Here is a 27,936-nt window from a genome sequence, read left to right on the forward strand (position 1 = left end):
TAAAATAATGCAACCGGAAGTGATGTAACATGTTTATGCAAATATCCGCAGCTATATTAGAAACCTTTGTAACCTGTTTTGAAATGGTTTGATTATCATTTACATACCAAAGAGTGATGTATATTGTTGGAATATATATTGCAAAAACGATTTTTTTTTTTAAAACAATTATTTTTAGCATTAAAAAAATATACATATATGTGTCAACAATTATGCAAATTATGTGATGATGTCACATTGACCAGGCCCCTAGCTAAATGCATATTGGCAAGCTGGGGAAAAACCTGAACAGAAACCTTCGGCGGCGTTACGCACCTGCAGCTGTGCCAGAGAAGCACACACGGACAGCGGCAGGTGGATCACGCGCAGGGCGGCGGCCTTGGCCGACAGCTGGGAATAGGCGAGGCTCTCGTGTGTCATTGCGCCGCTCTAACCATGACTCCGCTCTACCCCACAGGCTCTCGCTCGGCTGGAGCTGTGCAGGACATACAATGCAGCACAAAAGAGAAAAATGGTCATTAATGAATATTGCTTAGATTTTACGGACATCACGTCGGGCTCACGTCCCTCCCATTAAATATGCGTGGCGGTCAAGCTAGCTCTGTTCTCAATGGGTATTAGTCGCATTTAAGCCTTCCACAAAGAAAAAATGCCCTTTGCTTGTCTTGTTTTGGCTGTACGAATCGTTTTAAATTGTTTCTTCAGAGTTCCTCGAGAGGTGATCAAAAATGGGCGGAAGAGTGCAAAATTTTACGAGATGACGAAATAGCATGCAGCTCACACTCCGGTCCAAGGGACCAGAGTCAAAGAATGCATGAGTTTGCAGTGATCACTTCATTAAAAGTTTGATATATTTTTTACGTTTATTGTTTCTCATTAATATGTTATTGATATTATTTGTATTTCTTAAACACATGTTTGCTACAAGTGTTTCAAAAAGCACCAACTCTGTGAGTCTAGATAAAAGAAAGCAAATGTGAGCAAAACCTAAAAGAGTTCAGCTTTTAACCAAAGGCAACAATCACAAAGGAAGCTTTCAGCACATACACAATGTTGACATATATAGTTATATTTTGATGAAGACGAGTAAAAACACGCTACATACACACACATAATGTGTGTGTGTGTGTATGTATGTATATATATATACACAGTCGCGATCAAAAGTTTGCATACACGTGTAAAGAACATAATGTCATGGCTGTCTTGAGTTTCCAATACTTTCTATAACTCTTATTTTTTTGTGATAGAGTGATTGGAGCACATACTTGTTGGTCACAAAAAACTAGTAAAGTTTGCTTCTTTTATGAATTTATTATGGGTCTACTGAAAATGTGAGCAAATCTGCTGGGTCAAAAGTATACATACATCAATGTTAATATTTGCTTACATGTCCCTTGGCAAGTTTCACTGCAATAAGGTGCTTGTAGTAGCCATCCACAAGCTTCTGGTTGAATTTTTGATCACTCCTCTTGACAAAATTGGTGCAGTTCAACTAAATGTGTTGGCTTTCTGACATGGACTTGTTTCTTCAACATTGTCCACACGTTTAAGTCAGGACTTTGAGAAGACCCTACCAAAACCTCAATTCTAGCCTGATATAGCCATTCCTTTACCACTTTTGACGTGTGTTTGGGGTCATTGTCCTGTTGGAACACCCAACTGCGCCCAAGACCCAACCTACGGGCTGATGATTTTAGGTTGACCTGAAGACTTTGGAGGCAAACTTCCTTTTTAATTGCCCCATTTAAAGCACCAGTTCCATTGGCAGCAAAACAGGCACAGAGCATAATACTACCACCACCATGCTTGACAGTAGGAATGGTGTTCCTGGGATTAAAGGCCTCACCTTTTCTTCTCCAAACATATTGTTGGGTATTGTGGCCAAACAGCTCAATTTTTGTAGAAATTATTGGAAACTCAAGACAGCCATGACATTATGTTCTTTACAAGTGTATGTAAACCTTTGATCGTGACTGTGTGTGTGTGTATAATATATATATATATATATATATATATATATATATATATAGAAAAAACAAATACAAATTATCTTAAGAGCAATCTGTTAGATAAAAAGCAGTTAAAAAGTTAAGAACAGTTTAAACAGTTCAAAGTCTCATGCTGGGTTAAAAAGACAGTGAGTAAAAATGGGTTTTAAGAAGAGTCTTAAAAGTAGCCAAAGAAGGGGCCTGTCTCACATGGAGAGGGAGATCGTTCCAGAGTTTGGGACATTGGTTGCACTTTATTAAAATAAGATGTGTATGCATTGGCCATTAGTTGTTGTTGTTTACTTCCTAGTTTGTATCCATAATTTATTTATATCTAATTCCCTTACGAGAAATAACAGGAATATAGGAAACTTCACCTGCAGTGTCCAATATCCAGTATTTATTTCACAGTCACACTGGTTTAATTTTTTTTCCCCTAAAAAGTTGCTGAAACGATTTCAACTCACTGAATAGTTTCGGATCGTATAGTTCTCAAACAATTATTGTCCCTGAATCGTATTGGCAACCACAAATTCTGAATCAAATCCAGTCGGAATTGTTACACCCCTAGTCAACATGTAAAGTAGTGTAAAGCAGGGGTGTCAAACGTACGGCCCGAGGGCCGGATCAGGCCCGCAAACAGGTTTTATCCGGCCCGCAGGATGAGTTTGCTAAGTATAAAAATGTACCTGAAATGTTTGAATGAAAGAAACAGCTGTTCTAAATGTGTCCACTGGATGTCGCAATAGCAATTCTTTGTATCTTTGTAGATGATGCTACATACGTACAAAATAAACCACGTGATGTTAGTACATCAGTCGAGGAAAATGATCAAACTACATAAATAACATACTGTAATTTATCTTGATAGATTAAAATTAACACCAATGAGTTGACTGATGAACACTATCACATAATTAATTCAAACAATATGAATAAAGATAGAATACTGTTAACCGCAACATGTAAATGTAAAAAAACAAAAACCCAACGACATTATGATTTGTACATTTTCAGAATGTGCTTGTTCTATTTTTAAACAACGATCTGAAGTTGTGTCTATTTTTAAGTTATCGTGCCGTGATTTTACCAGTCCGCCCCACTTGGGAGTAGATTTTTCTCCATGTGGCCCCCGATCTAAAATGAGTTTGACACCTCTAGTGTAAAGGAATACTCAGTAAGGCAGAGCTGGGCAAATATTTTGACTCGTGGGCCACATTGAGAGAAAAAATGTGCCTGGTGGGCCAATGTGTATGTGTGTATAAATGATATACCGTATTTTTTGGACTATAAGTCGCAGTTTTTTTCATAGTTTGGCCGGGGGTGCGACTTATACTCAGGAGCGACTTATGTGTGAAATTATTAACACATTACCGTAAAATATCAAATAATATTATTTAGCTCATTCACGTAAGAGACTAGACGTATAAGATTTCATGGGATTTAGCGATTAGGAGTGACAGATTGTTTGGTAAACGTATAGCATGTTCTATATGTTATAGTTATTTGAATGACTCTTACCAAAATATGTTACGTTAACATACCAGGCACGTTCTCAGTTGGTTATTTATGCCTCATATAACGTACACTTATTCAGCCTGTTGTTCACTATTCTTTATTTATTTTAAATTGCATTTCAAATGTCTATTCTTGGTGTTGGCTTTTATCAAAAATGCGACTTATACTCCAGTGCGACTTATATATGTTTTTTTCCTTCTTTATTATGCATTTTCGGCCAGTGCGACTTATACTCCGAAAAATACGGTACACACATTTAGCTGTAAAAACCTGCTGTACAGTATGTGTGTTTGGGTCCCTTTTTTCCCAGGAACACTAATACCAAAAGTCACAATGTCCGATAGAATTCTAAAAAAGTTATGACAGACCTGAGACCACCTCAAAAAAAACGAATGGAATTTTACAGTTTTTTTACTGAATGAGACACCCAAAATGTACATTAAAATAAAGAAAGTGGGATTTACAATATTAACTATGAACAATAAAACACTGAATATTAACAACACACGAACATCGCTCCTCGATAGACATCTTTTACAATCAAGAAAAACACAACAAAAATGTAACAAACAGCAAAATATGAATGCAAAGTGTATCACTTTTATGCAGAAATTTGTTGTAAAAATCTGCCTCCACATCTGTTTCTGACACACGCGTTTCGGGCTGGCTGCTCTGAAAACAAACCCTGCCCACTTTGCTTAGTTCCTCTGTAGGGATGATGTTCGAAATCGGTTCTCCCGGTTGTTCGATAAGAAAAGAACCGATTCCATGGACTCGAATCCCTTTTTGAGAACCGGTTCCCGTTATCGAGGCCACTATAGTTAAGAAAAAGAGTTGGTTCTTTATTCGAATCCCTGGGAACGAATCCCTTCCCACGTACAGGAAATGCCCTGTGGGACCTGCAATGTTATGCCCATTTGATTGTAGACTCTTACTGACACCTTGTGGCGATATGAAAATACTACGCGTCATTAGTTTGGGCACTTCCGGGTTGAGACAATTGAGAAGTAGACAAGTTGTGTTAGCTCTTACAAGCCTTGGAAAAGATAAGTCTGTAAGTAAACTGTTTAACTTGTTTATGTAACTCAATATTAAGGTGGAAAGTGTTTAAGTTTGATACTAAGATGTTTATCGAAAAACGATTTTTGTGCACTGTTTCAATGGATGTTTTGAGGACTTAAAATGGCTGCGAGTCGTGTATTTTCACCATCGAAATAGTTTCAACACTCAGAAGTATTTGTTTGATGATAGTACTGTATATTTGTGTGAAGCTAATATTTACATATTGTGTAATACATTTCAGTATGTTAATTGAATCACATAGCTTATACATTTGTCATTGTGTGTATTTCAGTTTAAATTAAAAAAAAAAAAGTAACAGTCCAGTGCAAGACAAAAGTAAAGATAGGAAAAGACAAAGCAAGATCAACAACAATAAAGAGCCTAAATGGATTAATCTGCTTTGGATTGTTTGTTAGTTGTCTGCCAAGCTGTATAACCTCAACATGTATAGTGAGGGCAGAACAGGCGATATGCAATTATTGCCAGGGTTTGCTCTCATGTAAGGGGGGAAGAATTGTTGATTGATGACTGTGGTGTTCTTAGTGTCATAGTGTGTGTAGTTAGTATGTTCCAATAGCAGCAGAAGTGCACTTTTTGGAGAGCTGTATTATTTTCAGTTTTGTGCCCAAGGGACTGATTTTATTTAACACTATATTATTATTTATACACCTATAGTGATCACAGAGACAGGTTGTTTTTGTGTTACTGTATATATTTGTTTTTCTGAAAAGTCCCACTTAATATACTTTGGGTAACAACAGTCAATATGTTTTTTTAATTTTTTTTAGGAGGGGTAACAGTCAATATTGATTTAATTATTTTATTCTTATAAAATAAAAGTGAGCTTTTGTTAAACCAAATAGTGTTTTTTTTTTCTATATACAACAACCTATCTGGATTCGATAAGAGAGTCGATAAGGAATCGGTTCTATAAGAGGATTCGATAATGGGCTCGTACTCAATTTCTTATCAAACATCATCCCTATTCCTCTGTGAGCTGCTGTGATGTAGATTATCGTAATAACTCTCGTATAACACTCAAAAGCGCAGCTTTCAACCATTATAATACTGTCCATAGTTCAAGACTTACGATAATTTAAAAACAGCACTGCACATCACAATGGCGGCCACAGTTTTGATGTTAAAGGTCTAAAAAAAAAAGTATGTAGAACGTCCGGCGGGCCGGATTGAAAATCTTAATGGGCCGCATGTGGCCCGCGGGCCGTATTTATCCCAGGTCTGCAGTAAGGGATAAGGAGAAAGGAGTCAGATTAAACTCTGCTTATTATGCTTTGATTTAGAATGTCCAAAAAGATTTTCAAAATAAAGGTGCTCCACTTTCAGCAAATAGGAAAGCCCTAATTATCTACCAGCCAATATCCAATTAAGTTTGCTCCACATGCTCATTCAGTTTTTCCCAATGGAAGACTAGCTCAGACTATAACTATGATTAATCCTTGTTTACACGTGTGGAATTGTTTTTTTTACAAATAGAAAACAAACCAGTGTGCTTGTATAATATGCAAAAAAAACAAAAACGGTAATAATTGCATTAGCAACACGCGTGATTACTTGTGTCCGCGGTGTATTATATCAGATGTTATTTTTGAAGAAGTAAGGCTTAAAAAAGTAAGAAGACATCAAAACAATTAGCTTAGAAATGACATGTAGTGAGTCTGCGCGACTGACAGTTAGCAATGCTAACAGTAGCTAACACACTCATAACATTGTTACACGTAATTACCCCGTTCGTTCATAACAAGACAAGTGTAAATATGAAGAACAGCGCCTTAAATACGATTACCAGTTCATGTGAAGGCTCATCCACGACAAAAGCCGCCAACGGTGCACCGGGACGACCGCCTGACCTCAGTTGGAGCCGACGTGAAGGACTCGCTGATTAGCCAGCTAGCTCTACTTTTCAAAATAAAAGCACGTCACCAATAACATGGAGTTAACGCGCCCCTAGTGTACGAACTCAGGTATTGCAACTCTAAGTGAAGGTCATGCTTTCGCAGCCAGTTGTTACATAACAGAGTCTATGCATGGGAATTCAGTCAAATAAAATGTGCATTTGCTGAAAAAACGTTGTGTTTCATGTGTGCTATTGAGTGTTACCTCAAACATTAATCCCAATTCTGGATGTAAAATAAATAAATATTAATTAAGGCTCTTCTTCTCCTTCGCTGTGTTTTAAAACATTTTTTTCTATTTATTGTTTGAATTGGTTTTACCCCTTAACATCGTTTTTAATCATATTTTTTTAATATTGTTTTTATATTTATTTATTTTGTTTGTATTCAGTTATTGGTGGAGCTAAGGATAGTATTTGAATCTTGTTTTTAATATTTTTGTGCAGCACTTTGGAAACAAGCGGTAGAAAATGGATGAATGGATATTCCATCTTTTGTTAGGACATTAGAATTACCTCTGGGTAAGATAAACATGGTTTACGCTAGTACGAAAGGGTAAACAGCCCATACTGGAAAAAATACACCCATCCATCATTTTTGCTATATAAATAAAGTGGATTGGATTGGATTGGATTCTTGTATTACCCGATTAGCAGAGTAATAATTGAGTGCCCATGCAACACCCCAAATTTAATCCGAAAATGTTCTAAATGGGAAAAATACCCAACAAATGATCACAATATGCTGGAGGCAGCGTGCAGGTAAAAAGGTATCCAATGCTTAAACCAAAAAAAACAGAAGGTGAGTGCCGCTAAGAAAATGCATTGAAGCTTAGGGATGGCTATGCAGAGCGAAACTAAAACTGAACTGGCTACAAAGTAAACAAAAACAGAATGCTGGACAACAGCAAAGACTTACAGCGTGTGGAGCAGAGATGGCGTCCACAAAGTACGTCCGTACATGACACGACAATCAATAATGTCCCCTCAGAGAAGGATAACGTCCACACAACTGAAATAGTCTTGATTGCTAAAACAAAGCAGGTGCGGGGAATGGCGCTCAGGGAAGAAATTAAACTGAAACAGGAAAATACCAACAAAACAGGAAAAGCCACCAAAATAGGAGCGCAAGACAAGAACGACTTTTCGCTGTCAATATCGACTGCTGAGTTTAATTTTTTGTATGTATTCTGCTGGTGGTGTGCCTCTGGATTTTTTCAATGAAAAAAATGTGCCTTGGCTCAGAAAAGGTTGAAAAACACTGTACGAGATCAGTGTTGTTCAACCTTTTTTGAGCCAAGGCACATTTTTTGCGTTGAAAAAAATCCGGAGTCACACCACCAGCAGAAATCATTAAAAAATGAAACTCAGCAGCCGATATTGACATTAAAAAGTCGTTGCAATTGTTGGATATGACTTTAAACCATAACCAAGCATACATCAATATAGTTCTTGTCTCAAAGTAGGTGTACTGTCACCACCTGTCCCATCACGTCCTGACTTATTTGGAGTTTTTTGCTGTTTTCCTGTGTGTAGTGTTTTAGTTCTTGTCTTGCGCTCCTATTTTGGTGGCCTTTTCTCTTTTTTTGGTATTTTCCTGTAGCAGTTTCATGTCTTCCTTGACCGCTATTCCCCACACCTGCTTTGTTCTAGCAATCAAGAATATTTCAGTTGTTTTTATCCTTCTTTGTGGGGACATTGTTGATTGTCACGTCACGTTCGGATGTACTTTGTTGACGCCGTCTTTGCTCCGCAGTAAGTCTTTGCTGTTGTCCAGCATTCTGTTTTTGTTTACTTTGCAGCCAGTTCAGTTTTAGTTTCGTTCTGCATAGCCTTCCCTAAGCTTCAATGCCTTTTCTTATGGACACTCACCTTTTGTTTATTTTTGGTTTAAGCATTAGATACCTTTTTACCTGCACGCTGCCTCCCGCTGTTTCCGACATCTACAAAGCAATTAGCTACCGGCTGCCACCTACTGATATGGAAGAGTATTACGTGGTAAGTCCGCCGATCTCCAGACAGTACAGACACAAACATTATTTGCGGATTATAATTACTGGTTTGCAAAAAATATTTTTAATCTAAATAGGTGAAATTAGATCATCTCCCACGGCACACCAGATGTACCTCACAGCACAATAGTGTGCCGCGGCACAGTGGTTGAAAAACACTGTACTAGATAATGTTAACGCCAACGATGCCTCTGCAAGAGAGAGATTGTCTATCTTGTGCCAAAAGTTGTTCTTTGGGCTGAACGTGCTGGGAGGGTTTTTAACCTGAAAGGGGCGGGGCCAGCTGTAACGTTAGCAACCACGCAGAACGGCGAAGAGCGGCTGACGTTTCTTCACAGGCAAGGCGCTCTGCGAATCTAAACAACCCGAATCTTTTAAAAACATTTGAGTGGATCTTATCTCATTTTCGAGGATCGTCGATATTTTAACGTAAAGGTAAGAGACGACGAGTCGCCACCGGGCGGGGTTAGCCGCCGGGCTGCTCGAGGCTAACGTTAGCTCAATGCTAACAGGCGACCGTCTCACTTCCTTATACCCTCTTGGAAGTGACTTCAACCTTTTATTTGTTTTTATTTCCCGCCAGTGTTTGTTATGGCGGGAAATAACAAAACAAAACAATACATATTGATACTAAAATATCGATGCTAATGTTAGCAGAGAGCGGCTTCCGACACCCAGACAGCCTGTGGCGCTGTCAAAGCATTGGCTGCTTTTGACAGCTTGGCCCCGCAAGCACATTAAAGGTCCACATCCCAGTCAATAATCTTACATTCGACACATTTGGCCAACATATTTTAATTCCTGCGTGTACCATAATTTGACAGAAGTTATGCCTCCAGGTGACGTTACATTTTAAGCCCCGCGGCTAATGCTCTCTTCCTATGTGGGTGATCTCGTTGGTTATCAATTTCTACTACGTGATTGTGCTTATTATAAATTATTATATTTTATTTTAAATAAACCGTCAGAATCTGACTCGATTAATTAATTCAAATATTTGATGAGTTACATTGTTTTTGGTGTGCACTCCTGGTTTAGGTCGGAGCCCCGCCCTAGTTTAGCTTCTTTCTTAAAAAATTCAGGCCACTAATGCCTGATCAAAAATAATAATAATAATAATAATAATACAGTTAATTAAATAAGAAATGAAAATAATAACACCAACATCTACGGGCATCTAATGGCTAAAAAAATACATACTCTCTAATAGTGGTTCTTAACAGAGATGTCCAATAATATCGGCCTGCCGATATTATCGGCCGATAAATGCGTTAAAATGTAATATTGGAAATTATCGGTATCGTTTTTTAAATTATCGGTATCGTTTTTGTTGTTTAAAAAAAAAAAGTATTAATTTATTTTATTAAATCAACATAAAAAACACAAGATACACTTACAATTAGTGCACCAACCCAAAAAACCTCCCTCCCCCATTTACACTCATTCACACACAAGGGTTGTTTCTTTCTGTTATCAATATTCTGGTTCCTACATTATATATCAATATATATCAATACAGTCTGCAAGGGATACAGTCCGTAAGCACACATGATTGTGCGTGCTGCTGGTCCACTAATAGTACTAACCTTTAACAGTTAATTTTACTAATTTTCATTAATTACTAGTTTCTATGTAACTGTTTTTATATTGTTTTACTTTCTTTTTTATTCAAGAAAATGTTTTTAATTTATTTATATTATTTTATTTTATGATTTTTTTTTAAAAGTACCTTATCTTCACCATACCTGGTTGTCCAAATTAGGCATAATAATGTGTTAATCCCACGACTGTATATATCGGTTGATATCGGTATCGGTTGATATCGGTATCGGTAATTAAAGAGTTGGACAATATCGGATATCGGCAAAAAGCCATTATCGGACATCCCTAGTTCTTAACCTTGTTGGAAGTACCGAACCCCACCAGTTTCATATATACGCATTCACCGAACTCTTCTTTAGTGAAAAATTAAAATGTTTTTTTCTTAATTTAATCTTATTTTATAAATATTAATCATGAAATGATGTTATTATATTAAGTAAATACTAATAAAGATATATTTCACAAGCAGAAAGTTACAGGAATGTACACATGATCCCATGTTTACATCTCATTGTGCAACATGTGAATGTTTTAGTGCAGTGGTTCTTAACCTTGTTGGAGGTACCGAACCCCACCAGTTTCATATGCACATTTACCGAACCCTTCTTTAGTGAAAAAAAAATATATATTTTTTTCAAATTCAAGACAAAGTTATATGTTTTTGGTAACACTTTAGTATGGGGAAAATATTCTAAGTAAGAAAGACTTAAATTAGAGTTTTTTGCACACTAGGGGAACATATTCTAAGTGACAAAGACTTAATTTAGAGTTATTTGGTTAGGCTTAGAGGGTTAGGACCAGGGTTAGAGGGTTAGGGTTATAATAAGGCCATGCCGAATAAGGCATTAATAAGTACTTAATAATGACTAGTTAAGAGCCAATATGTTACTAATTTGCATGTTAATAAGCAACTAATTAATGGTGAATATGTTCCCCATACTAAAGTGTGAGAATCATTCTTGGTGATTTAACCCCCAATTCCAACCCTTGATGCTGAGTGCCAAGCAGGGAGGTAATGGGTCTCATTTTTATAGTCTTTGGTATAGGCCAAATGCCTAGTATGTGAATGTTGTTTATCTGTGTTGGCCCTGCGAGGAGGTGGCGACTTGTCCAGGGTGTACGCCGCCTTCCGCCTGAATGCAGCTGGGATAGGCTCCGGCACCCCCGCTACCCCAAGAGGGACAAGCGGTAGAAAATGGATGGATGGATGCTTGAGAGTTTTTAAGATTAAAGAAAACCTGTAGTGCTGTTATTGTTTAGCTAGAGTATGTCTGTCTATCTGTGTTGGCCCTGCGATGAGGTGGCGACTTGTCCAGGGTGTACCCCGCCTTCCCCCCGAATGCAGCTGGGATAGGCTACGGCACCCCCGCGACCCCAAAAGGGACAAGCGGTAGTAAATGGATGGATAGATCATAATTTCAATAGTTTTTCTTTTACGTTGGGCCTTTTTCTCTATTTTTCCCAAATTACCGTATTTTTCGGACTACAAGTCGCAGTTTTTTTCATAGTTTGGCCGGGGGTGCGACTTATACTCAGGAGCGACTTATGTGTGAAATTATTAACACATTAGCGTAAAATATCAAATAATATTATTTAGCTCATTCACGTAAGAGACTAGACGTATAAGATTTCATGGGATTTAGCGATTAGGAGTGACAGGTTGTTTGGTAAACGTATAGCATGTTCTATATGTTATAGTTATTTGAATGACTCTTACCATAATATGTTACGTTAACATACCAGGCACGTTCTCAGTTGGTTATTTATGCCTCATATAACGTACACTTATTCAGCCTGTTGTTCACTATTCTTTATTTATTTTAAATTGCCTTTCAAATGTCTATTCTTGGTGTTGGCTTTTATCAAATACATTTCCCCCAAAAATGCGATTTATACTCCAGTGCGACTTATATATGTTTTTTTCCTTCTTTATTATGCATTTTCGGCCGGTGCGACTTATACCCCGGAACGACTTATACTCCGAAAAATACGCTAGTTGTTTTGTTAAATTTGTTACCTACATTTAGTCGCAAATTGATATTTCCCTGCACTTTGGACACCCTTGCATTACGTTCACCTCACCATGTAAAAAGTATTTCATATTCCAACTTTTTTTTAGGACATTAGAATTACCTGTGGGTAAGATAAACATGGTTTACACTAGTACGCAAGGGTAAAAAGCACACACTGGAAAAAGGACACCCATCCATCCATTTTCCTCCGCTTATCCGAGGTCCGGTCACGGGGGCAGCAGCCTAAGCAGAGAAGCCCAGACTTCCCTCTCCCCAGCCACTTTGTCCAGCTCCTCCCGGGGGATCCCAAGGCTTTGCCAGGACAGCCGGGAGACATAGTCTGCCCAACGTGTCCTGGGTCTTCCCCGTGGCCTCCTACCGGTCGGAAGTCCCCTAAACACCTCCCTAGGGAGGCGTTCCGGGGCCATCTTGACCAGATGCCCGAACCACCTCATCTGGCTCCTCTTGGTGGAAAAAAGACACACTAACAAAATAGTCATATATTTATAAATATGAACATTTATTTATATTTATTTATTTATTTATAAAATACAGTCACAATATTACATGGATAAACTCATAATTAGGGCTGCAACAACTAATCGATTAAATCGATTATAAAAATTGTTGCCGATTAATTTAGTCATCGATTCGTTGGATCTATGCTATCCGCATGCGCAGAGGCTACTTTTTAAAAATGTTTTATAAACCTTTATTTATAAACTGCAACATTTACAAACAGCTGAGAAACAAAAATCAAAATAAGTATGGTGCCAGTATGCTGTTTTTTTCCAATAAAATACTGGAAAGGATAGAAATGTAGTTTGTCTCTTTTATCCGATTATTAAGCGATTAATCAAAGTAATAATCGACAGATTCATGGATTATCAAATTAGTTGTTAGTTGCAGCCCTACTCATAATGCTAAGAGAACTATTCAAAATTCTACCAGAATTAATTAAAGAAAAATAAAAATTCCTCAAGTTTAGAGGGGGAAAGTCACATCCATCCAATTTTCTACCGCTTGCACCTCTTGGAGTTGCGGGGGGAGACTGGAGCCTATCCCAGCTGCACTCGGACGGAAGGCGGGGTACACCCTGGACAAGTTGCCACCTCAGGGGCCAACACAGATAGACAGACAACATTCACACATAATTTAAAGTGGCAATAGCACAATTATTTATTTGTAGTTTTACCAAAATGAGATTGTCATTTAATGAGAATAATGATTATGATATTAAAATACATTTATGAGAATTAAGTCATCACTTATAAGTCTAGAAAGGCAAACCAGCGTTCCGTTGAGACGCCGCTGCACGTTGACAGCTGTGGCGTGACATACCGGCCTGATAACAAGAGCGATTGTTCAGTGGCGCAGGCGCATGACTCAGCTTTATCCTGCTGTCATCAAGATGGATGGACAGGACCCTTAGTAAAGGAAAATTCATGTGTTCTTCATATCGAGAAAGGCATCATCAGCTGATGCATTCTGAATCTTTTTCTTAGCTCCCGTGGGCTGAGCGATGCCTTTGGCCACCAGCTGCGACTGCCCCCACCTGGACTGTGTGGGGGAGATCACCAAGGAAGAACTGATCCAGAAGTCTCATGTGAGTCAGCGTGTTGTCGTGCATTACGTCTGCAGAAAGACGTGTCTTTCTTGGAAATGTAATACTGTGAACCTAAACAAGGGGTTTTAGTTTGCTACAGTGGACTTTTTCATGCGTTTCTGTTGAAAAACGTTTCTATGGTTTACCATGAATTGATTAACGTGGACACCAACTTAAACAAGTTGAAAAACTTATTGGGGTGTTACCATTTAGTGGTCAATTGTACGGAATATGTACTGTACTGTGCAATCTACTAATAAAAGTTTCAATCAATCAATCAATCAATCAATCAATCAATCAATCAATCAATCAATATGGTACTAGAAAAACGGAACCTTTTTCACTGAGGTCCCAACTTTATGGCACCAGTGGAACTTGACCAGTGGTTCTCAACTTTATTTAAGGCCTTGCCCTATGCCTGGGCCCATAATAAATTTTGCCTGGTAATATATTGTTCAACAAATTATTGCCTATAAACAATATTATTGTCAGAGACCAAATTAAGCACTAATGTAATCATATCTAATAATAATAATTGTTATACAAGTATTCCTTTCAAATGCAATAAACCTTGATTTCTCTTTTTTACCATTGTAATTGGAAGGTCAGTAACTTTTAATCATCCTAAATAAGTAAACAAATAATACAAATAAAAGTGACTCTCAATTAGACATGTCCGATAATATCGGCAGCCTGATATTGTCGGATAAATAGCCGATAAATGCTTTAAAATGTAATATCGGAAATTATAGCGGTATCGGTTTCAAAAAGTAAAATTTATGACTTTTTTAAAAGGCAGCTGTACGGAGTGGTACACGGACATAGGGAGAAATACAAGGCGCCAATAAACCTTAAAGGCACTGCCTTTGCGTGCCGGCCCAATCACATAATACCTACGGCTTTTCACACACCCTCAAGCGAATGAAAGGCATACTTGGTCAACAGCCATACAGGTCACACTGAGGGTGGCCGTATAAACAACTTTAACACTGTTACAAATATGCGCCACACTGTGAACCCACACCAAACAAGAATGACAAACACATTTCGGGAGAACATCCGCACCGTAACAAAACATAAACACAACAGAACAAATACCCAGAACCCCTTGCAGCACTAACTCTTCCGGGACGCTACAATATACACCCCCCGTTACCACCCCTCCCCCACCTCAACCCCCCCACACCCAACCCCGCCCACCTCAACCTCCTCATGCTCTCTCAGGGAGAGCATGTCCCAAATTCTAAGCTGCTGTTTTGAGGCATGTTAAAAAAAATAATGCACTTTGTGACTTCAATAATAAATATGGCAGTGCCATGTTGGCATTTTTTTCCCATAACTTGAGTTGATTTATTTTGGAAAACCTTGTTACATTGTTTAATGCATCCAGCGGGGCATCACAACAAAATTAGGCATAATAATGTGTTAATTCCACGACTGCATATATCGGTATCGGTTGATATCGGAATCGGTAATTAAGAGTTGGACAATATCGGAATATCGCATATCGGCAAAAAAGCCATTATCAGACATCTCTACTCTCAATCTATGTTAGCAAAAATTGCACTTCAAAAGTTATTCAGGTGTTTGTGGGTTAGCCAGCTGTCCCACCTCTGCCCAATTAGACAAAATATTGTGAATGACTGACAAGAAGGTGGTCTCTTCTTTCATTTAATTCTGCTATTAAATAAACACACTCAGATACTGAGAGCGATGCACAGAGTGAACCCTCTTGCACCCTGTTTGGAAGCAAAAGACGAAAAAAACCCACGGATGGACATGTCAGGGCATTCAATCAGTCGCAACTGGACTGTTTGGTTTGTCTTAGAAGACGTTGGGGACGGCGTGACTCGGTTGGGGGAGCGGCCGTGCCAGCAACCTGAGGGTTCCTTGTTCGATCCCCGGCTTCTATCATCCGAGTCACGTCCGTTGTGTCCTTGGGCAAGACAGTTCATCCTTGCTCCTGATGGGTCGTGGTTAGGGCCTTGCATGGCAGCTCCTGCCATCAGTGTGTGAATGTGGAAATAGTGTCAAAGCGCTTTGAGTACTTTGAAGATAAAAAAAGCGCTATACAAGTATAACCCTTTTACCATTTACGTTTCATCAGTTTGTGCTCCTAGACTTAGATCGGTCAGATCTAGTCTCGCGGCTAGTGCCAAATCCCCAAAAATGTATACCAGGAGGGTGTGCCTGGACAAGGATGGTTTTGTCCTATCGTAGTGTGGAAAAGAAATGTTTTGATGCAAACGAGCAATCCTAACCATCAAGGGTAATTTCCCCTCTTTAACATTGTGGCAGAACGATCGCTGTGGATCGACTAATCAATCCAATCCACTTTATTTGTATAGCACATTTAAACAACAGAAATGTTTCCAAAGTGTTGCACAACAATATTAAAAACAATATTCAAATATTATCCTTAGCTCCACCAATGACTGAATGAAAACAAAAAATAAATAAACATAAAAACAATATAAAAATAAATATGATTAAAAACGATTTTTTTAAAGGGTAAAACCAATTAAAACAATAAATAGAAATCAAAAATGTAAAAACATAGAGGACCACAGAGGACCACACAACTCACGTGGTGTTAAAAGCCAACGAATAAAAGTGGGTCTCAAGACAAGACTTAAAACACTCCACTGTGGGAGCAGTTGGAACATGGAGGGGCAGAGTATTCCAGAGCCCTGTCTCCCCTGGTTTTAAGTCTGGTCTTGGGCACAACGAGTTGGAGCTGGCTCTCGGACCTCAGAGCACGCGCAGTAGTGTAAATTTGGATGAGGTCCGAGATATACAGAGGTGCCAGTCCATGTAAAGCTTTAAAAACAAACAGCAAGGTTTTAAAATAAATTCTAAAATGAACAGGGAAGCCAGTGCAAAGTCTCAAGAATTGGGGTTATATGCTGGCGTCTCCTGGCCCCTGTTAAAAATCGTGCTGCCGCGTTCTGGACTAACTGCAGCCGGGAGAGAGCTTTTTGGCTAATGCCAGCATAAAGTGCATTTGCAGTAGTACTGGCCACTTGAAATAAAAGCATGCACGACTTGTTCAAAAAGGTTAAAAGATAAAAACGGTTTTACCTTAGCTAAAAGACGAAGATGATAAAAACACGATTTTAAAACGCCATTGACTTGTTTGTCAGGTTTAAAATCGCTGTCTATAGTGACGCCAAGACTGGTGACTTTGGGACGCACATCATTTTGCATTGGTCCCAAGTCAGTGAGGGCTGGACCTCGGGTTGTAACGGTACGTGTATTTGTATTGAACCGTTTCGGTACGGGGGTTCCGGTTCTGTTTGGAGGTGTACCGAACGAGTTTCCACACGGACATATTAAGTAGCGTAACGTATGTTGTGTAAACAATGCACACCGAGGCACAACACACGGCATGCTAGCAGCTAACGGGCTACGATAGACTGACCATACGTCCTCTTTTCACCGGACATGTCCTCTTTTGCGGAGCTGTCAGGGCGGAGTTTCTTAAATGCCTCAAATGTCCGGCATTTTGAGTGAGGGTTGCGTGTATTTTCAATGTACGTTCAGGGTTAAAAAGGGGTTAAAAACACAACAAATTGTGCGCGCAGCAGCATTGGTGAGGGAGGGGCAGAGACAGACAGAGAGAGAGAGAGAGAGTTATGATAAACGTGCATGCGTTGCCAGGCTCTGCTTTTTATCCATAGATTTATCACATTTAATTTTTTATTATCTATAGCAGGTGTGTCAAAAGTGTGCCCCGGAGGCCATTTGAGGCCCACAGCTAATGTTTTAAAGGCCCACGGCCCATTCTAAAAATACTATTAAAATAAACAAAAACATAACAAAAGTGAAATAAAAAATCTTGAAAGTTAAATGTAATTCAGAAAAAGTTGCAATGTTGACTAATAAAACAAAGTTGTTGTTTTTTCTTTCAAACTGTCATTGTTGCTCAAAACATAATATTGAATCAAACTCAATGTTATTATGAATTATTGACCTATCCAAGGTTCCCATTACTTCACATCAAATATTCCACTAAGAAAAATATTTTTGGTGGAAGATTTTGCAAATTTGGTAAATAAATAACCCAAAAATTTATATTTTGTTGTTTTCTTACTGTACCGAAAATGAACCGAACCATGACCTCTAAACCGAGGTACGTACAGAACCAACATTTTTGTGTACCGTTACACCCCTAGCTGGACCAAAAACTAAAATTTCAGTTTTTCCCTCATTTATTATTAAAAAATTCTGGGCTAACCAAGCCTTGACGTCACATAGACAGTTGAGAAGGGGTGTCAGGGGGCCGTGGCCTTTTGACTACTACCAGTCCAAAATAGTCGGAGTCCCCCCACCTAAGCATTCCATTCAGTTGAACTGGATGAATGAGAATATTCATAGACAAAGATGGCAATTTATCAATGACGGCAAAATAATCAAGTTCATTTTCATATATCCTTCGATGAATTGATTTATTGACTATTGGCCCAGATTAACCTTGCAATACTAAAAAAAGGTTTAATATGCAAAATAATCAACAAATAGGTCAGAGCTGGCTAGCTACACTGCAAAAAGTCAGTGTTCAAAAACAAGAACAAAAAATACAAAAATTAGAGGTATTTTATTTGAACTAAACAAAATTATCTGCCAATAGAACAAGAAAATTTGGCTTGTCAAGACTTTCAAAAACAAGTAAAATTAGCTAACCTCAATGAACTCAAAAATACCTTAAAATTGGTATATACAAACTAATAACAACTGTACTACTAAATGAATACGTATTTTCTATTGTTTCATTGAAAATAAAACAGCAGGTGTAAAAGAAAGGGCATCTCTATCCTCCTTCAAAACCACACTAAAAGAACACCTCCAGGCAACTTCAACCCTAAACTAACACCACCCTCAAATGTAGATACTTCTTATGCTTTCTGATACCTCTCTCTCTCTCTCTATGTCCACTACTTGCTGTACATATCCTACCAAGTCAGACCTACACTGTTTCAATGTCCATTTCTCTGATGATACAATTGTTGATGACTGAAGTGATGATAACAACCAAGCCTAACCCCCCCTCCACATTCCATACCCAGGATTGTAAATAATGTAAATAATTCAATGTATATACTCTGATGATGATTATCTTGTGTGATGACTGTATTATGATGATAGTATATATCTGATAGTATATATCTGTATCATGAATCAATTTAAGTGGGCCCCGACTTAAACAAGTTGAAAAACTTATTGGGGTGTTACCATTTAGTGGTCAATTGTACGGAAAATGTACTTCACTGTGCAAACTACTAATAAAAGTCTCAATCAAAAAAAAAAAAAAAAGCAAAGTCCATTTGGCTGTCATCTGTTTTAATATGAGACACAATTGTGTCAAAGTCATGATTTTTTTTTCATGCTTGAAATAAGAAATTATTACTTTAAAAAAGTAGTTTTAAACTTGTGTGTTTTGATGACACGGCTTTGCAACAGTTAATATTCTAGTTTCAAGCATGTTTTACTCAAAATAGGTCATACAATCTCAGCAACAAGCTGTAATATCTTACTGAGATAATTTAGGACCAAAACCCTTAAAACAAGTACCGGTAAAACACTAACATAAAATCTGCTTAGTGAGAAGAATTATCTTATCAGACAGAAAATAAGCATATATCACCCTTATTTGAGATATTTAATCTTACTTAGATTTTAGTTTTTGCAGTGTAGCTAGTGTTTTACTCTTTCATATCATATAATGCTGTCATTGTGACCAGAGTCTCCATGTTTCTCCAGGGCCAGTGTCAAGACTGTAAAGTCGGAGGACCCAATTTGTGGGCGTGTTTGGAGGTAAGACGTGGCTCACGATCAAAAGCAACAACATTCTGTAGCTTTTGTCCCTCTCCAGCAAATCAACATGTTCTTCTGTTGTCGTCGTCTCTAGAACGGCTGTGCTTACGTAGGCTGCGGAGAGTCTCACGCTGACCACAGCACGGGACACTCGCAGGTGAAGAATGGTTTGAATGTCGATTCCCCACCGCCTTTAGTTTCATTGGAGTGCATCACGTCGGCTCATCTCCACATCCAGTGCCAGATCATCTATTATTAAATGGGATTCCTCAGGGAAGAGAGAGGGGATGGAGTGCCGCTGTCACTTCAGTGGTTACAGTATCTGGCCGCTTGGGTGCCTGACTCGCCCTTCCCCCTCCCTGGCTGCTGGCCATGCAATATAAATGTAAACTCACAAAAAAGCTCCTTGACACAAATGAAAGCTGCACAATGGCTGACACGTGTGCCAGTGAACATGTTTAATGTCGGCCGATCTCCTCCCATCCACACTAATTGACAAATTATTTTTCAGTCTCACGTGTAACAGCGGTAACGGACACTTTACAGCAGCTGATGCACAGCCCTATAAAGCCACTTATTGCAAGCAGTTCATAACTTACTGTCTGCTGGGTTTCCTCTCATAAATGATTTACTGCCATTCCTTACTTTGTCATCTGGCCCCCTTCTGACAACGTGGCACCTCTAATGCCACCACGTTAAATAATGCACGAGCGGTCCGCTTTGTTTGACTCCCCAACACGTTGCTAAAATAATCGCTTAAATGTTCCAGTACTTTAGATTTATATTCTGTAAACGCGTCTCTTCAATTAACCGCAGTGTGTCTTACAGTTGCAGAGAGTGTGGTCTATCAAAGGAAATAACCGCAAAGGTCTCTAATTAGAAAACATTGAAGCGGTAGAAAATGGATGGATGGATTGAGTGAACAGCTGAGGCTGGAAGAAGTATCTTTAACAGCTTTGTCTACCCATACATGTGCTTTAAAATGTAGTTGAGAAAGTCATGAGTTTGTTATCTTTCACATTTGAACCTATACAGCAGTGTTTTTCAACCACTGTGCTCCGGCACACTAGTGTAACGTGAGATCCAGTCTGGTGTGCCGTGGGAGATGATCTCATTTCACCTATTTGTGTTAAAAATATTTTTTGCAAACCAATAATTATAATCCGCAAATAATGTGCCGTTGTTGAGTGTCTGTACTGTCTGGAGATCGGCAGACTTACCACGTTATACTCTTCCATATCAGTAGGTGGCAGCAGGTATCTTAATTGCTTTGTAGATGTCGGAAACAGCGGGAGGCAGCGTGCAGGTAAAAAGGTGTCTAATGCTTAAACCAAAAATAAACAAAAGGTGAGTGCCTCTAAGAAAAGGCATTGAAGCTTAGGGATGGCTATGCAGAATGAAACTAAAATTGAACTGGCTACAAAGTAAACAAAAACAGAATGCTGGACGACAGCAAAGACTAAACTGTGGAGCAGAGACGGCGTCCACAAAGTACATCCGAACATGACATAACAATCAACAATGTCCCCACGAAGAAGGATAAAAACAACTGAAATCTTCTTGATTGCTAAAACAAAGCAGACGTGGGGAATAGCGGTCAAGGAAGACATGAAACTGCTACAGGAAAATACCAAATAAAGAGAAAAAGCCACCAAAATAGGAGCGCAAGACAAGAACTAAAACACTACACACAAGGAAAACAGCAAAAAAACGGCGTGAGGTGACAGGTGGTGACAGTACACCTACTTTGAGACAAGAGCTATATTGATGCATGCTTGGTTGGTTTAAAGTCATATCCAACAATTGCCACAACAACTTTTTATTGTCAATATCGGCTGCTGAGTTTCATTTTTTAATGAGTTCTGCTGGTGGCGTGCCTCCGATTTTTTCAATGAAAAAAATGAGCCTTGGCTCAAAAAAGGTTGAAAAACACTGCTATACAGTACCAATTCCCGGTATCGGGAAATTGATACAGGTACCAATTTTCGGTACTTTTGTTTGTGTTTATGTGGTAAGAAATGTTAAAGGGTCATAATGTTCAGTGAAAATTTTGCAGTTTTTTTTTTTATACACACCATCTTTAAGCCTCTTTCAGATTGTCTGTTCAGAATGTGCCGTTCTGTGGGCAGCTTAATTTACGTGCCAAAGTTCCCTCCAGGCCAAACACCCTTCAACTGAGGCTCCACTATATCGAGTCTAGTGACTGATATAAATTAGAACTATACGCTACCTTTTTATTAGAACTGGCAACAGCGGACGATAGGTGCATGTACAAGCCAGTCTGCTCCACAACAAGAGGATGGAAAAAAATAAGAAACTTTCTGACTACAACTTTTGACTAGACCCGGATAAAAATGCCAGACTCGCGCAAAGTTCTTGGGGTAAACCATATAGAGATATCCACTAACGCAACCTTGGCAAAATACGTCACAACTGTCTCAAATTCCAAGTCTTGTACTCAATACATACCAGCTGTTTGTTTGTAATGTGCAAAATTAGCATAGAGCCTGCGCATTTTAAAAGTGTAGTCTAACTTTTGATCCCTTTCTATCAAGCATGCTTGCTTTGTTAGCATGTAAATTTACAACATGACCAAGAGCAGGGTTGTCAAACTAATTTTAGCTCAGGGGCCACATGGAGCAAAATCTATTCCCAAGTGGGCCGTAATGGTAAAATCATGGCATGATAATTTAAAAATAGAGACAACTCCAAGTTGTTTTCTTTGTTTTACTTTGGCCAAAAATAGAACAAGCACATTTTAAAAACGTACAAAATCACAAATAATCCTCTGGACAAAACACTTCAAGTTTGTTGAACATTCTGAGGAAATTTCTGCAGCTTCAAACACACAATGAGCTTAGAATTCGTCTCAGTGTATCTACAAAGCCAGGATTAAACTTAAAATCACAGTCTTTCTGGGATTGAACAAAAAACACAACATGTAAACTCTTTGAGGTATCAAATACCTCCTTTGTCATGTCCACGTATCAATCCAGTGCTAACTCAACAAACCGTAAGAAATGCAGGTAAAACTATTCAAAAGGGTTAAGTTCACTTTTCTCGTGTTTGACAGAGACATTGTGGGGGAGTAAGGGTGCCAAATAACGATGTGTTCGAAGCAGAAGACATAAAACGGCAGGTTTTAAGTTTGATGTGGGTCGAGGAGTAGGAGCCACAGTCACCCTTTACTGTGTACCTCCTGCTTGGACTCGGTATAAACCGTTTGCTTGCCTAACAGAATTGCTATTATGACATCCAGTGGACACATTTAGAACAGCAGTTTCTTTCGTTAAAAAAAAAGCAGCTAATCTTTATACTTGGCAAAGTCATCACGCGGGCCGATAAAACCTGTTCTCGGGCCTCAATCAGCCCGCGGGCCGTACGTTTGACACCCCTGACCTAGAGGAAGTCTTCTAAGAATAAGCCTGTTTGACACAAAGTGCTTGAGTCTACAAATATACGTGACATCACGTGCAAAAGTATCAAAATATGGTACCGTTTGAAGTCACGTGAATTAGTACCCGGAAATACCAATGGAATTCGGGCAGTACCTATAACAGTACCAAATTTGGTACTTATACCAAGTTACAATATGGACAATCAAGTCATCAGTTCTGTTGCTGCTGTATTGTTAACAACTTACTAGGGATGTCCGATAATATCGGACTGCCGATATTATCGGCCGATAAATGCTTAAAAAATGTAATATTGGAAATTATCGGTATCGGTTTCAAAATTATCAATATCGGTTTCAAAAAGTAAAATGTATGACTTTTTAAAACGCCACTGTGTACACGGACGTAGGTAGAAGTACAGAGCGCCAATAAACCTTAAAGGCACTGCCTTTGCGTGCCGGCCCAGTCACATAATAGCTACGGCTTTTCACACACACAAGTGAATGCAAGGCATTCTTGGTCAACACTGAGGGTGGCCGCATAAACAACTTTAACACTGTTACAAATATGCGCCACACTGTGAACTCACACCAAACAAGAATGACACACATTTCGGTAGAACATCCGCACCGTAACACAACAGAACAAATACCCAGAACCCCTTGCAGCACTAAGTCTTCCGGGACGCTACAATTTACACCCTCCCGCTAACACCCCCCCCCCCCCCCCCCCAACACACCTCAAACCCGCACCCCCCCAACCTCGCCCACCTCAACCTCCTCATGCTCTCTCAGGGAGAGCATGTCCCAAATTCCAAGCTGCTGTTTTGAGACATGTTAAAAAAAAAATGCACTTTGTGACTTCAATAATAAATATGGCAGTGCCATGTTGGCATTTTTTTTCCATAACTTGAGTTGATTTCTTTTGTAAAACCTTGTTACATTGTTTAATGCATCCAGCGGGGCATCACAACAAAATTAGGCATAATAATGTGTTAATTCCACGACTGTATATATCGGTATCGGTTGATATCGGAATCGGTAATTAAGAGTTGGACAATATCGGAATATCGAATATCGGCAAAAAAGCCATTATCGGACATCTCTACAACTTACTTATTGATAAATGACAATGTGGTCAACATAGTTTCCTTTCCACTTTTCTCATGCACTCCAAACCCTTACTAAAGTTAATAAAAAGAAACTTTTAGGATGTAATGAATACTTTCTCATTTATTGTACTTGATGCCTTTGTCTTACTGCACACAGGAGACAGGCCACAACCTGACGGTGAACCTGACCACACTTCGAGTGTGGTGTTACGCCTGCGGCAAGGAGGTGTTCCTGGACCGTAAACTCGTCCCTCAGCCCCTGCAGTCCAGCAGCAAGCTCCTCCCCTCCTCTCCGATTGCGGCCCAGGTACACACCCTCTCATGTCCTCGTTGCCAAAAGAGTCGTTGGAGTGTTTTATTATCTGACAGGGCAGGTTTACAATGTGTGTTTATTGCATAATTGCACCGTTACATAACTACTGTTACAAACTCCTTTGAGCCTAATCATTGCCAAGATAACACATTGTTGTTGCTGTTGTGTACGTCCCAAAAGACACACAACAGGGCTGCCGTGAGCCCCTCCTCGCTCCGAGTGTCCCCAAATGGTGTCTGCGAAGACCTGGACATGGAGACCGAGGAAGAGGACGACATCCGAGCTCGAGGTCAGCAGGACGATTATTATGGACGTACACATAAATATACCTATAAAGCAACTGTAACAGTGGGTCTTGATTGTTTATTTTAATTCCTCCTCGCAGGCCTAACGGGACTAAAGAACATCGGCAATACGTGCTACATGAACGCCGCCCTTCAAGCCCTGTCCAACTGGTGAGACATGGTTATCTCTTTTTCCTTCCCTCTGTGTCCCTCCCCCCCGCCTACATCCTCACATATCATCTGTACTTCTCCTTCACATTCAACATTTCTTCACTAGTTGCCAGTGAGGGAAGCAACATTGCGCCAATTTCAAAAGGCATACACAGCCTCTTGTTGCTACCTGTTTTTGTCTTATCGCGTCCAGCACCGTTGCGGCCAGTGAAAGTAACAACCCTCTGCCGAGGCACTGCATTCCCAAAGGCTGACACACATTGTTTTTAATTCAACTGACGATTGCTCCTCAAATTTAGATGAGTGAAAGTGGTTAGAAATTTGCAAGCTAAATCAATTTCCAGGATTGGCCGTGATCAATTTTTGTGGTTACAGGCGTCTCTCGTTTTTATCCTGTCTAATTGGTTCCGGACTTGACCGTGGTCAATTCATTTGAAAAAAGTAGAATTTTAATTTATAAATGGAATGTTTTTTTTTATAGTTGCACCATTAACAACTTTACTACTTTTTTTTAAATAATATTTATTTATTCATTTGATAGGGAAGTCATTAGAGATGTCCGATAATGGCTTTTTTGCCGATATCTGATATTCCGATATTGTCCAACTCTTAATTACCGATTCCGATATCAACCGATACCGATATATACAGTCGTGGAATTAACACATTATTATGCCTAATTTTGTTGTGATGCCCTGCTGGATGCATTAAACAATGTAACAAGGTTTTCCAAAATAAATCAACTCTAGTTATGGAAAAAAATGCCAACATGGCACTGCCATATTTATTATTGAAGTCACAAAGTGCATTATTTTTTTTAACATGGCTCAAAACAGCAGCTTGGAATTTGGGACATGCTCTCCCTGAGAGAGCATGAGGAGGTTTAGGTGGGCGGGGTTGAGGTGAGGGGGGAGGGTAGCGGGGGGAGTATATTGTAGCGTCCCGGAAGAGTTAGTGCTGCAAGGGGTTCTGGGTATTTGTTCTGTTGTGTTTATGTTGTGTTACGGTGCGGATGTTCTCCCGAAATGTGTTTGTCATTCTTGTTTGGTGTGGGTTCACAGTGTGGCGCATATTTGTAACAGTGTTATAATAAATGATAAATTAAAGTTGTTTATACGGCCACCCTCAGTGTGACCTGTATGGCTGTTGACCAAGTATGATTTGCATTCACTTGTGTGTGTGAAAAGCCGTGGATATTATGTGATTGGGCCGGCACGCAAAGGCAGTGCCTTTAAGGCACGCCCCCAATATTGTTGTCTGGGTGGAAATCGGTAGAAATTCGGGAGAATGGTTGTCCCGGGAGATTTTCGGGAGGGGCACTGAAATTCGGGAGTCTCCCGGGAAAATTGGGAGGGTTGGCAAGTATGACTGGGAGACGCAACTGCTTTGTACTTCTCCCTACGTCCATGTACCACTCCGCACAGCGGCGTTTTAAAAAGTCATGAATTTTTACTTTTTGAAACCGATACCGATAATTTCCGATATTACATTTTAAAGCATTTATCGGCCGATAATATCGGCAGTCCGATATTATCGGACATCTCTAGAAATCATAATACAAGGTACTGAGAAAACAGACACCCCCCTAAGCCCCCAATTATTATTATTTTTTAAATAAGAATTAATTCTGCTTCCCAGTTTTTGCTAATTTTGTCAAGAGATGTCTCCTTAAAATGGGAAAATTAGGATATACATTTTAGAAATGATGCCTTTCTGATTGAACTTTACGACTTTCTAGATAAGTTTTTATTAACCTTATTATAGACTTAGACTTAGACAGACTTTAATGATCCACAAGGGAAATTGTTCAACACAGTAGCTCAGTTACAATGATGGAAAGTGTAAGGATGGAAAGGACAATGCAGGTATAAATAGACTAATATAGCGATAAAAAAATCTAACATATATATACGAATATATACATAATATGTGTACAGAATAATATATATACAGATATATTATATTATGTCTATAACATATATACAATATATATAGTCACCTTTACACTTGTTTTACACACTATAGTAGCCTTGAGAGCGTTTTACTTGCCAGATTATCCTCCAAGTGTCATTGCTATGGTCGTCGTCAAGGCTTTCAGCACAACCACTAAGCATACTTGCCAACCCTCCCGAATTTTCCGGGAGACTCCGAATTTCAGTGCCTCTCCCGAAAATCTCCCGGGACAACCATTCTCCCGAATTTCTCCCGATTTCCAGCCGGACCTGAGTGAGGACAGCCTGTCGTCACGTCCACTTTTCCTCCATATAAACAGCGTGCCGGCCCAGTCACGTTATAACATCTACGGCTTTTGGAGAGTGCACAACTGCACACACAACAAGAAGGAGACTATTATATATGTCTCCGTTATCCATAGGTTTATCTATAACCCATAAAGTAGGCAGGCACGGAGCTATTTCTCAGCGTGTGTTTATTCCAGCCGGCACGTTAATACACTGACACACAACATCGGGAATCCCATCATGCATTGCTTCAAAACTACGGCAAGTAGTAATGTCCAAAAAAAGATAGTGACAGAGAATAGAACGAGGATAGACAATTCAACCCTAAACTCACTCCTTTCCTGCAAATTACATTTCACAGATGCTGCCCATACCTATGCTCCTTCAAAGGCTTTGCTACTGGCTGCAAAGCATTGCACTTTAAAATACAACAATTAGTAGAGAGGAGTGTTATGTGTGTGTGTATATGTGTAAATAAATGAACACCGAAATTCAATTATTTATTTTATATATATATATATATATATATAAAGAAGAAGAAATACTTGAATTTCAGTGAATTCTAGCTATAAATATACTCCTCCCCCCTAACCATAGATATATTTTTTTCAGCACTAATAATCAGTCTGTTTTTCTGTGTCAGTCCGCCTTTGACGCAATTCTTTCTGGAGTGCGGTGGCCTGGTGAGGACGGACAAGAAGCCTGCGCTCTGCAAAAGCTACCAGAAGCTGGTGTCTGACCTTTGGCACAAGAACAGGTTGGTTGGTTGAAGTTTATTTGAAATATGCATACAGTTTCAATAAGATACATTAAATGTTTTGATTTAATGTCCGAAAAGGAGTAGGAAAAAGCAAAGCTGATTTAATCCTACCACTTTTCCACTTCATAGCAAT

General features: G+C 39.2%; 1 protein-coding gene across 4 annotated transcripts in view; it reads left to right on the forward strand.

Annotated features, from left to right (window-relative positions):
- Positions 1–8,781: 8,781 nt before the first annotated feature.
- The window catches only part of usp33 (ubiquitin specific peptidase 33), a 39,712-nt gene continuing 20,557 nt past the window's right edge, over positions 8,782–27,936 (forward strand). For all 4 annotated transcript variants that reach the window (XM_061978926.1, XM_061978927.1, XM_061978928.1 and 1 more), the window contains exons 1-8: positions 8,782–8,930; positions 13,615–13,715; positions 19,476–19,529; positions 19,624–19,686; positions 24,193–24,342; positions 24,529–24,637; positions 24,734–24,803; positions 27,687–27,800. In XM_061978926.1, the coding sequence (XP_061834910.1) occupies positions 13,632–13,715; positions 19,476–19,529; positions 19,624–19,686; positions 24,193–24,342; positions 24,529–24,637; positions 24,734–24,803; positions 27,687–27,800 (644 nt within the window). In that variant the 5' untranslated portion in view covers positions 8,782–8,930; positions 13,615–13,631. The remainder of the gene's footprint in view (positions 8,931–13,614; positions 13,716–19,475; positions 19,530–19,623; positions 19,687–24,192; positions 24,343–24,528; positions 24,638–24,733; positions 24,804–27,686; positions 27,801–27,936) is intronic.

Source organism: Nerophis lumbriciformis, linkage group LG19, assembly GCF_033978685.3.
Source record: "Nerophis lumbriciformis linkage group LG19, RoL_Nlum_v2.1, whole genome shotgun sequence".
Taxonomy (NCBI): Eukaryota; Metazoa; Chordata; class Actinopteri; order Syngnathiformes; family Syngnathidae; genus Nerophis; species Nerophis lumbriciformis.